The 12,085-nt window shown below is 37.4% G+C and overlaps 1 protein-coding gene and 1 long non-coding RNA gene across 3 annotated transcripts in view; one reads left to right on the top strand and one right to left on the bottom strand.

The window, feature by feature from the left end:
• Nucleotides 1-335: 335 nt before the first annotated feature.
• On the bottom strand, nucleotides 336-2,510 carry LOC132853690 (uncharacterized). The gene is made up of 3 exons (XR_009649193.1): nucleotides 2,388-2,510; nucleotides 1,827-2,129; nucleotides 336-679 (listed from the first exon to the last, which is right to left on the bottom strand). It is a non-coding gene; the product is annotated as an uncharacterized LOC132853690 (long non-coding RNA).
• A 78-nt stretch (nucleotides 2,511-2,588) lies between these two features.
• efna5b (ephrin-A5b) overlaps nucleotides 2,589-12,085 on the top strand; it is an 81,955-nt gene continuing 72,458 nt past the window's right edge. Inside the window, exon 1 of one of the 2 annotated variants that reach the window (XM_060881621.1) lies at nucleotides 2,589-3,655. In XM_060881621.1, coding sequence (XP_060737604.1) covers nucleotides 3,531-3,655 — 125 coding nt within the window. In that variant the 5' untranslated portion in view covers nucleotides 2,589-3,530. The remainder of the gene's footprint in view (nucleotides 3,656-12,085) is intronic. The other variant, XM_060881620.1, reaches the window with a different exon arrangement.

Genomic DNA, 12,085 nt, shown 5'->3' with positions numbered 1-12,085 from the left:
TACTATGTCCTTACTCCTCTGTATCTACAGCACATCCTTTTAAAAACAGAACATCTCTTTAAAAACATAATTGCCTACCATAATTGCTTAAACCAGGTAAACATGAGGGAACACAGCTTTCCTGATCAAATAATTTTTGCTGTTTCATAATTACTTAATATGAAACAGATACAAACTGGTCTATGAGAAATATGTGAGAAAAGATTTGACTGCCAATCAATGGTTTTGCGTATAAATATGATGCCAAAATAGAGAACCAGTGTTCAAATGCAAATGTACATCGACTGAAAAATTCGATTCTAAAATATCAAAGCATAAAATATGAATGTCACAATGTTTTCATCTTTAAAGTGATTCAATTTTCATTGTAAGACAGCTGGTCTAGGTTAATATTACAAATTTCACTGCCTGTCTTCAGGAGATTTCCATGGCCTGAGCATGAGATTCTTAGGAAAATATTGCATCCAAAAATTTTCATGAGCTCTACAGTACTTCTTGGCAAAAGAAACCTGAAAAAAAGTCCAATACCAAATTCTGTGTTTGGAAAAGGGCTGTGATGATGTTGTTGGTGTGGTGACCTCATACACCCTCCTGCCTCTGCTGGCTGGAGTGGAGGAGTGTAGGAGGCATGGTGCATGCTGTAATTAAGGAAGATGGATGTCCACCAACACTCTGAAGCCTAAATCACACAACACACACAGTGTCCTGAGATCTACTTGTCCAACAGTACAAATCTACCATAGCATATATTCAGTTAAGAAAGACTGGTTGAGCCAAAAGTTTATGAAATCTAATAACTATAGTTATTACTTGTCGCTGTTTATAAACTTCATAACTCTTTGAATATAGTTAATATGGCCACTTTATTTACAATGAATTCACCCCCATTTAAACACCTGTGCAACCTAAACAGTTCAACGATGATCTAACTGTTCCGTGTATTGAACTAACATTTCAGAGCTTGGTTTGTGTACATTAACATTAACAAGGTGTATTTAATCATTGGCTTTTTGTTGTTCAATATACAGTAGCCAAAGAAACTAAAATAATTATAAATATATGCATTATTTTTAATACTTGGATGTAAAACCTTTGCATTCGGACTGCCTGAAGTATAAAACTTATTGACATCACCAAATACTGAGTTTCCTTTTTTGAGATGCTTTGCCAGTATTTACTGCAGCTACCATCGTTTGCTACATGTATGTGGGTCTTTCTGCCTTCAGTTTTCTCTTCAGAAACTGAACTGCATGCTGCACTGGACTGAGGTCAGGTGACTGGCTCCCATTTCTTTGCATTAAGAAGCGCATAGGTTGCATTTGCAGAATGATTTGGGTCACTATTCCTCTGTACTGTGAATCAGTTTTGCAGCATTTGACTGAATCTGAGCAGAATGTAGAAATCTTTATACTTTAGAATTCATCCTGCTACTTCTATCAGTGGTCACATTGTCGATAAACACCAGAGACCCAGTTCCACCAGCAGCCTACATGCCCATGCCATAACACTGCATCCACCGTTTTTAATAGATGGCGTTATGCTTTGGATGATAAGCCCTTTCTTTCCTTCCCCATACTCTTTCCTTCCTATCGTTCTCGTTTCTTGTTCCAGAACTGATCAAGATTTGTATGATATTTTCTAGCAGAATCAAATCTAATCTTGACTGTTATCAGTGGTTTGTATCCTGATGCTAATCATCTGTATTTACAATGATGGAGATATGTTTTGACTCTTGGCAATGATGAGTTTGAAATTACTGTGACAAGTGTGTGACTATGCAAATACTTCTGGACCCGACTTAATCTTCATGATGTTTGTGAGCCTACCTCATTATGTTCAAGGTCGAGCTTCCACCAGGGGGCGCGAAGATGCGCATGCGCATTGCAGATCAGCGGCTTTAAAATGCAACAAGTGCAACAGCAACAAGAACAGCATGTAAATTTTAGCTAATAAAGACACGCGGTATTCCAGTGGAACTGTATGTATGTATATAGTTATGCGTCCTCTGTTATCCTGCAGCTCTGTGTTGTTAAACTTAGTTTAATGAATGAGTCCAGTTCCAGATGAAAGCAGTGCATCTCAGGTCCCTATTGCTTGGGAATCACTTGCATGGCATTTAATGTGACCTGCTGTTCAGAGGAAAACAAACAGAGTCCAGAGGTTGGGGTTAATAACAGCATCGACATGTTGTGATGGTGAAACGGTAAATACACTGATGTGTAAAGACCTCATCTAAAAATGAGCAACTGAATATTTCTCCACATCTATTTATTAATGCTAACTAAAAGATCTCCCTAATCAGGAGCATGTTCACTCATTTATTATAATCTCTCTGTCTGTCTCTGTCCCCCCGTACCTTTTAGTAATTGAATTATGTTCAAGGTTACACAAGTGATTCCTTTTCCCCGCCGTAACGCCTCATCCTCATTTGGACCAATAGTGCTGCTTTTTGTCCTCCCGAGTCCGAGTCTCTCTTCAGTGTTTCCATCTGACCGTCGGTTTGCCTCCTCCTTCTCCACACACACACACACACACACACACACACACACACACACACAGAGAGAGAGAGAGAGAGAGAGAGAGAGAGAGAGAGAGAGAGAGAGCAGAAGAGATCACGGTGCTGAACAGAACAGTGAGCTGTACGTGGCTGATGATTAGCATGACGCGCCGGAATGGTATTCGGACCTCGGGCGTGATCGTAGCTGATAGATTGCCAGGCGGACCAGACGACTCCTCCCCATCTCCTCCGTGACACTACTTTTCTCTTTTTGGTTTTTTTTTTTTTGGAGCGCGTGTTTGGGGAAACAGAAGAGACAGATAGAAGCTTCGCTTTTTAATCGGGAATGACGTTTTAAAAGTTATCCCAAAGCGAGAAATTGCGCGCCGCTGTTTCTTTTCCCATTGAGAGACACGTAGCCTTGAGGGGCTTTTGTGCTACGAGTTGAGGCTCAGTGAGATACATGTAGCAGGCGGCAGAAAAGGGAAAGGTTTGCTTTGATTTGGCCGGACTGAAACATGCTCTGAGGGTTGCTTATACTAGTACACAAGGCTGCTTTTTTATTGCTCTTGAGAGCTGTCACTGCCATTGGAGGTGCATGTGCTGTGCTGCTGGGAGAGAGAGAGAGAGAGAGAGAGAGAGAGAGAGAGAGAGAGAGAGAGAGAGAGAGAGAGAGAGAGATGGTCGCTCCGATGAAGTTAGGAATCAGCGCCAGCGCTTAAAGTCGAAACCAGACATCTCATGGACTGTGACCGCTTTTTATTAATAAGCTGCCCGGTATTTTATATTTCTTATTTCTTCTATCCTGAGGACAGTGCCTGATTTTTTTTTAATAAACGAGCTCCTGGACATTTCCACCTTTTTTCTACTCTATGCTTGTCTTTGTTTGTACGAATCTGACTGCGCTGAGGACCTCGAGGCCACCGATGTAAATCCAACCGAAACGTGACTGAGAAAAAATACAGCTGATAGAACAGCAGCAGTCTCTTTGGCTTATAGAGAAAGGAATAAAACGCAGATCTCGGCTGTAGTGATGCTGCAAGTGGAAATGGTGCTGTTGGTGTGTGTGCTGCTGTGGATGTGTGTGCTGAGCCAAGAGCCGAGCTCCAAGGTGATGGCCGACCGCTACGCTGTCTATTGGAACCGCACGAACCCCAGGTGAGAAAGCTTCTCGGAATTGTCTCCAAAATATTCACGTTGGACTGACAGTGTGTGAACAAACTGGACAAACTTTTACTTTCGCGCCCACAGTGTTAGGAAAGGTGAAATGTGCGTATAGGGTGCCGATCTTAGGTCACGCGCGGGTGTTCAGGTATTAAAGGTCCACAGTGGTAATGTAGTTTGCAGTTATTTAACACTAGGTGGTAATTCAATGGCGGAGTTGCCAGTTCATCCCTATAAGAGTTAATAGATTAGGTGTTCATTCAAACTGCGCGCTCTGACTGCTGTGCACTTCTCCGTGCGCCTCGCTGTGCGCCTCGCTGTGCGCCTCTCCGTGCGCCTCTCCGTGCGCCTCTGCGCCTCGCCGACTTCTCTTTTAATATCAATATTAAACACACAACATGCAGCATTCACTTTTCTGTATTCGGCTTGTACAAAGATTGTACAAACAATTTCATACACACCACGTAGGTTATGCTATTAAAAGCGTGATGTTTTAGCTTTGTGTTTTTCACTGACCGGCGACTAGAAGGGTTTCTCAGCGATTGCGGAGTAAAGGGGCACATTAGCCTAGAACTTTATAAATTCATTCATTCATTCATTCATTCATTCACTGGTGTGCTATATTTCAGGAGTATACGACACATTCACATCCAAACCCTCTGCATTTATTTAACTCCAGTTCTGTTCTTATCTGTGTCCCTTTCAGTAAACTGAGATATTTCTTCAGTGTGTTAATGATCTTTAATTCTAATAAAGTGAGATAGAAGAAATAAATCACAGAAAATACATATTTGCATAAGGTGGTTTAGCTGGAATCTCCTTAGTGCACTTTGTTTAGCGTGACTGAGTTTCAGTTACTGAATATTACTTCTTGTAAACAACATTTCTATCCACATTTATTTCCTCCCTGTATGTCTGGATCCGACACAATTACGTTTAAAGCTAATTAGTTAGGAAACTGTTGTTTAAATACTTTAAACCGTTTCTTTCTTCATGTCTTAAGATCTTATTATTTTATCTGTTTATCTTGGACTAGAAGAAATGAAAGTACTGTAAACTAATATACAGCTGCTCAATTTGAACTAAAATGAATAAAGTGAATAACCCTAAAACCCTAAAAGTAAAATGACTTTTATTGTAATAAATGACTTTCATTTTTAATATTTATCACTGTGCTTTAACCGCGGAGTCACTTTAATAGAAATGATTCGCTTTAAAATAAATGACTCTCGGACAGAGAGACTCGAATCCCGCTGAGCGTCACGATATTGTTCTTAACCTTGAACAGTACAGTCTATAGTCTAATCCTAGTCTAAACTATACACTAAACTAGTATTTAACAAATCAACCACCAATGCTTCATTTGACACATTTTACAGACTTGATCAAATAAACTACTTTACATGGTAATAAGATCTCAACAGTGCTGTTCCAGTGAACAGGTGAATAGCCCACTTCTTATCAATTCCCCTTTTATTATAGAAGAGATTTTATTTATTTCACTTTAGCTCACCAAACATGTTTTGTATTACTTTTTTTTTTACAGTAATTTTGCATTACTGACATCATGTAAACCCTCATCTTATAAGTTGGAAAGAAGTTTAATGACATAAGGTTGGCTGAGCCATTTTTTTATTTTACGATTTAACATTGTTAATTTTAATGTTATTATAATAAGTAGGAATTAAGTCTTACGAAAAACATTCAAATGGCTTATATGCATAGATTTTCCCTGTACATTTGCTGTGCGTGTGTCCTTGCTCGAGATTAGTGGTCAGCCTTTCACCCCTGCTTTGAACGATGTTTATTTATGCACCACTTTGTTCAAACACAGCAAATGCAAAGTCAAGTTTAATCTGATACATTATGCTGATAGACACACTTTCATTAGAGTTCACATTTTTCAGCCCAGTTGACTGGCGGCCCTGTCGAGAAAAAGCAATTTACTCCAGATGTGCTGCAGAGTACAGTAGCTTACTGAAAAAGCTGTGTAATAAAAATACTAACAATATAATAATAATAATAATAATAATAATAATATAACTGCAATTTGTTACAGAAGAAAGTATCTGGAAAATTTGCTGATAGTCTTTAGCTCAACTTTTGTCCTCTTTCTCTTCACTTATTAAGTTTGCCCATGTGCTCAGTGACTGTTTAAAGGAAGAAGTCTCAGAAAAGAATGGCTGGATGAATAAATAGTGATTTTGTGCTACCATATTTAAGTACACTACAGTAACACTTTTTTATTTTATTTTTCTTTCTGTTTGTGAGGTATAGAGATTCGTGTGCACATATGACTAATGAGCGTGACTGTTACAATCATTGAAGCGGACTAAAAAAACCATGTGCCTGTGAATGAGCTTTATGGTGTCTGTGTGGAGAATCTCAAATACAGTCAGTCACTTAGTGCCTTCAATATGGAAGCAAAAACACTGAACCCACCATTGTGGTGGTTTATACAAATTCTAAAAAAGTATTCAATTAATTGGGCCTGCTTTTAGCTATCGTTAATTTGGATACTAATCTATTATTAGTCAAAGAGTTTTTTGGCCTTCACCTTGTTGCTGCTCTCTAGGTGTCAGCTTTATATTCTCACACCTATGCTGCAGAGATGAACTGCTAACTGCTTTAATTACTCAGCTGATTCCCACTGCTATTCTTAACGGCTGTAGTGAAGGGACTTGTTTTGGACTTTTCCCATGCTTATGGCGTGCCCAGTGAAGAGGTCTAGCAGCAATCACACTCTCCCTCCCTCCTGTTCCTCCCTTTTTCTCTCTAGTTGCTGTGACTCTCTGGTTCCCAACACCATGCTGGGCTGAGAAAATTAATGAATATGATTTTACTTTGCCTCTATCTCAGACTTTTGGCTGCGTTTTGCAACCACTCAAGACCTGAACACAGGGGTCATATGTTCACATGGCAGTGTTAGTGTGGTTACTTGTGAGAATGTTCTGTGAATTTAGAGCGACAAATGAGCTCATTTTTTGGATAAAGATCATATTTCCAGTCTAATCATGACACACAACAAAACGTGCACACTTAACCCGAGCAGTTGAGAAAATATCCTACGGTTTTTTACATCGCAAGTCAAAATATTGAAATAAAGCTATTAAATATTCAGCTATATTGAAATAAATAAATCAGTTTGCTGTTGTTTTTTTTTTCAAGGTGACCTCCTATCAAGCACAGTGCTGTCCCTCACCCAAACATTGCCGTTTTCCCACCACATTTTTCATAGCTTATATGAGAGCGAAAGAAGGCTCTGTTGCAAAAATAATAACTAAACTAAATGACACAGTTGCTTAGCACACATTAATGGAACTTGAATAACCACATAGTTATCATGCAGTAAGTTTGCTGTGCGTTCTGTAAATACCTAAAGTATGAAGTTTCACAACACAAAAAATGTCTGTCTTTTATAATCAAAATATAATGAAATGAAATATATTTTAATCGGAATGTCTGAACCTAACATTTATAATTAGTATTAGATATGGAATAATAGTACTTTTTCTCTGGTATTAAAACAGATGAAGCCTTGAGTATCAGTCTGTGGCCATCTGATACTGTGTGTTTTTTTTTTTAAGTTACTCAGCTTTAATTTGTTTTCTAATATGCTTTAAACTCTTTCACACAAAAATAACTTTTCAGATTTTAACACTAAAATACCATAAATATGATAGTTAAGGATAGAGTTGTAAAATATGTTAAATATATAAGTAGAAAGTAGAAATATAATAAAATTAAACCTTAAAATATTTCCAGTTCCATTTATCTTACAAATCTAATTTTTTTCCAACTTCAGACTTTGCTATTACAGGATCAGATATCTGATGTTTTTCTCTGATATATGATATGAACCACCATTTTTATTTGTTGGTATCGGCCAGATACTGATACTGGGTCTCTAATTAGAAGTTCTTACACTGCTTCTATTTTAAGATTTGGTCCATCTCTGTTCTTCGCCTGGTTTATAAAAGCATAATAAGCACTTTTAAGCTTAAAATATTATATATTATATGTGTAGTTCCATTTGTAGTTTTTCAGAAAATAGTCATTAATTATTTTTTTATGGAACTGAAATAATAAATCACTGTTTATGAATTTTTTTGACATTTATGAAATTTCACTAGTAAAATATCTAACAAGAAAGGACTGATGTTTAAAAAAGAAACTTTAAAAAATAGCTCACACATCTAAAAAGCAAAAAGCAAAAGAAGATGTGTATGAAATGTATGATACATTTTTCTAAAAACCAGATCAAGCAGCGTTTTAAGAAAGCATTATTAATTTTTTAGGAAAGCGAATACAAGTTTGTAAATATGATAAAAAGTAGTTTTGAATATATGATATTAAACTATGAAAAGTGATTTTTTTTTCAATTCTGCATTTTAAAATAGTCTTATAAGATGATTTGTTTGATGGTAGTGTCTATAAATCAGAGTAAAGGTGGCTGGGGATGTGCAGTCTTCGCTGTTGAGTCTGGAGTTGACTATTTGCTTGCCTAGGATTAGTTTCACATGGGCGAACGGTGGAGGACTGCAGCTGCTTTCCCTTTTATCATGTCTGATTCGCTTCAAACTAAACAGAGAATGGATTTCTTTTTTGTTTGTGTGTGTGTCTGTGTGTGTTTGATGTAAGAGGTTACTGCATTGTATGTAGTTGAAAATGTAAATGTAATAATGCATACATGATATAAACAGATAAAGATAAAGCACAATACTGTATCTAATCTGCATTTCTATTTACCTACATACTTTACTTATTATACATATTACAACAACCATGGGTTTTAGTTATGCTTAGAAATACGGGATTTAGTTATGCTTAGAAATGTGGATAATACAATAAGATAAGATGATATTGTCATATTGTGACCAGGCCACCTTACATGAATATATATATATATATATATAAAACTGCTCTGTATTCCGTAATTGGGTGCTGCTGTAAAAAAAATCTATACAATATCTCCATTCTACAGTACTTAGCATTATCAGATTGCTAAATAAACCGCTTTGTATGTTTACTACACAGAAATATATTTTCACATCTGTACCAAATGGAATTTGATACAACTTTAAAGTATTTCAGTAAAAATTGAAGGGACTAATGCAAGTAAACCATCACCATGTGTATCTCACACACATTTTGTAAGGCCATTAGCAGTATTTCTCAGCAATAGACACTTCTACTTCCCCTCAGTTCACACCTATCTGGATCTGCTGCAGTCGTGACGTTCCGCATTTACACGTTTACATGTTTTACTCTATTTTTTATTCCTCTCTTTTAGACTCACTTTTTAGACTAAAATACTGATTAGTTCCGAATGTTGCTGTTCAAGTCTGTACTGCAAAACCTAAAGTCAACCATGTACAGAGATCCAAGCAACCAAATGCACTAGTTTATTTTTCAGATATCATGCAGTTTAGATTCACAAATTTTACTCTTTTTCAAGTGATGGACAGAGCGGGAAGTCACTAAATAAACTCACATTGCTGGATGTAAAGTGTAGCTTGCTCCAAAGCGGCTCACTTCCAAACGTGCTGTAAATATTGACCGGGCTCCCACACACCAGCGCCCGGTCGCTCTCTTCCTCACTCTATACTTCTGTCAGCCTGAAAGGCCAGCATTGTTCCCTCTCTCCGTCGCCTCTCCGCAGCCCGGGTCGAAAGTATGCATGTATTTAGAGAAATAGAAGGGAGGTGTAGGGGGGGCAGATGGGGAAAGGACTGAATAGAGAAGGACTCGCAACATTACTTGTAATACTCCAAGTGTTTAGAGGGCCACAGGAGAAAGGGCACAATGAAGGGTAGAGGTTTTTGACTGAGGTGGATTTTGTAATTTGGAGATGAAAGGCTGGTTTTTTTTAGAGCTAGATGTGGTGCTCAGATGAGGTTTTTCCATGGATTCCTTTTATAAGTAAGGACTTTTAAGGAGTCACACATTTCTACCTGATTTTTATTATGAAGACACTTCTTTATATTATGTTTAATTATTACTGCTAGAATTGAAAAGTTTTTATTATTAGAAAACAGGTTCTACAACTAGAGATACACAAATGACCTGTCTAACTGAAAGCCTGCACAGACTTGTTGGACTGTTGTAAAGAGGTAAAGATTATATCTTTTTCAAAATATTTACTGTGGTCAATCTGGTCGAGTCTGCTGTTTCCCACAGCAAAGGAAAGAGGATACACGACTTACTGAATTACTTGCTGGCTACCATTTTTAAAGGCAAGCACCTCTTTCTGACATGAATATTCAACAGTATGTGATATGACTAAGTGTGTTGTTTTTCTTTTTTTTTGGTTGACTGGATGGTCAGTTGATATTGTTGCACCACCACTGAATTGAAATGATAATGTTCTTGTTGGCGCTTGTGGCAATGCTAGTAATACTATTCGCTTTTTTCTTTTTAATTAGGACTGACTGCAGCTTGTTTATTTAGTATCTCTGACAGTAGGGTCCCTGAAGTCTTGAGATTCATACCCTCAAGTTTCCTCCTAACCCCTGTGTTTAATCCTAACCCCCACATGCAGGAGGTAATGCTGTGAAGTCACTAACAAGCTTAAAAACCCGTCAGCTATTTGTCCAGTAAGAAAATCTCCTCTCTCCTGTCTGACCCCCTTCTCACTCCAGAAGCTGCTCTGCTGACTTTCAGTATTCAAATTCATTAGTTTAGATACCTAATGAGATAAATAAGACTAACTGTGTAAAAGAGCCCTGGGGTGCTTTAAGCTCCCGGGTTAAATATAGAAATTGCCCTGGACACTGTGTTACAAAGTTTTAAATGCTTTGGCAAATGAGAAAGTCTAAAATAGTTGTTTTACTTTGTAAATATAAATACATGTTTTTCCTTAGCATAGAATCCTATTTATGTTTAATCTTTTTTTATATATTGTCTGGCTAACTGTATTTCTTTTAAGCTAGTAATATGAGGTCTGTTTAAAGACATTTTTTAACCTACCATGAAATCTAGGTTGCTTGATAATTTTCGTAGAGCTCCTTTGGTCCCTGCTAAGTCAAGAGAAATTAGACCACCATCTGTCCATCTCTCTGTCACAATCAGTGATGGCTGTCCCTTCACATTTTAGTAATATAGTCTTACGGGGGATTCAGGAGAGACTCATTAGTGAGGGTGCTTAATTTTGGCGCAATGTTGTGGCTATTCTGCTTGAGTGACAGTGGTTAAAGCTGAAAAGCGTCTCCATTCTGAAAGATCCAGTTGATGACTGTGAGCTTCGCATTCTCCTTAGCTTTAGGACCCAATATGGAAAAAAATAGTGGGTGAGTGCAAAAGGGCAACGTGGCAGGTCGAGGTTTATTCCACATCTGATGGGTTGTGGTGATTTTTCAAGCTTAAATTGAAATCTAAAATTCACTGAGCTTAACACTGGCAGCAAATCAAAGCAAATGTATCGTGAGTCATACAAAAATAATATTATAATCTGCTGTGTACCATCAGTAACTTTCCAGTCTTTTTATTGTTGTAAGGATGTTGCCAAGAAGAATTGGAAAACCTGTGAAAAATATGCTATTTGGTATCAAAATGCAAGCCACAGCTGTAAATTGCAGCTGCTCTACTATTTTAAACAGCTTTTTTTTTTCAAAGCTGAATAGATCTTTTAGATGTAAGCAATGAGCGCTAAATGTTGTGAATAGGATTTTTATTGAAAGAGTTCTAACCCCAGCACAGCTCTCTGCTCACCTGCTACGTATGACAGCATTTTATCTTCATGAGACATGTGCTGTCTTTCGAAGAGCACCCACAGAATTCAACCCTTCTCCCAAACTGCTGTTTGTCATATTCATGTGTGCTGTGCTGAATAAATCACTCCTGGATCTTGCAGCTTTTGCAAAATATAATTAGCCGAATGTCATTTATCGTAAATAGCATGGGCTTTGTTGAGATTTGATGTCTTAAGAACAATTTATGATTTATATGATTTATAAGATATATATATTATTTTGACAGAATTTTGACAGGTTATTGAAATATTTACACAAATTAAGATATAAAAATAAGAAGTTTCTTAATTACTTCTTAAACAGTATGAAAAACAAACTTGTGGTTTCTGCAATGCTCTCTCTCTCGCTCTCTCTCTCTCTCTCTTTCTCTCTCTCTCTATTGTACACACACACACACACACACACACACACACACACACACACCACTTTATATATAGAGAGATCTAATGTTAAATCTATTATGGATATGTTTACATATGTTGCCATTGTTTTGAGGTTTAAAAGTGTCAGCAAGACGTGCAGTACAAATGATTTGCCCAGTAAGATAATTAGTGGATGGTGAGATCAGGCATGAGACGGGAGAGAGCATTTTCTTGTTTAGGACCTCTCAGACTAGGCTAAACCTTAGGGAGATGGATAGGGCTGGATGGTGAGGAGAGGGAAGGGTGGTGCA

This window comes from Tachysurus vachellii, chromosome 11, assembly GCF_030014155.1.
Source record: "Tachysurus vachellii isolate PV-2020 chromosome 11, HZAU_Pvac_v1, whole genome shotgun sequence".
NCBI lineage: Eukaryota > Metazoa > Chordata > Actinopteri > Siluriformes > Bagridae > Tachysurus > Tachysurus vachellii.
Note: the sequence above shows the minus strand (reverse complement) of the source record. Positions and strands in the feature narration are given on the sequence as shown.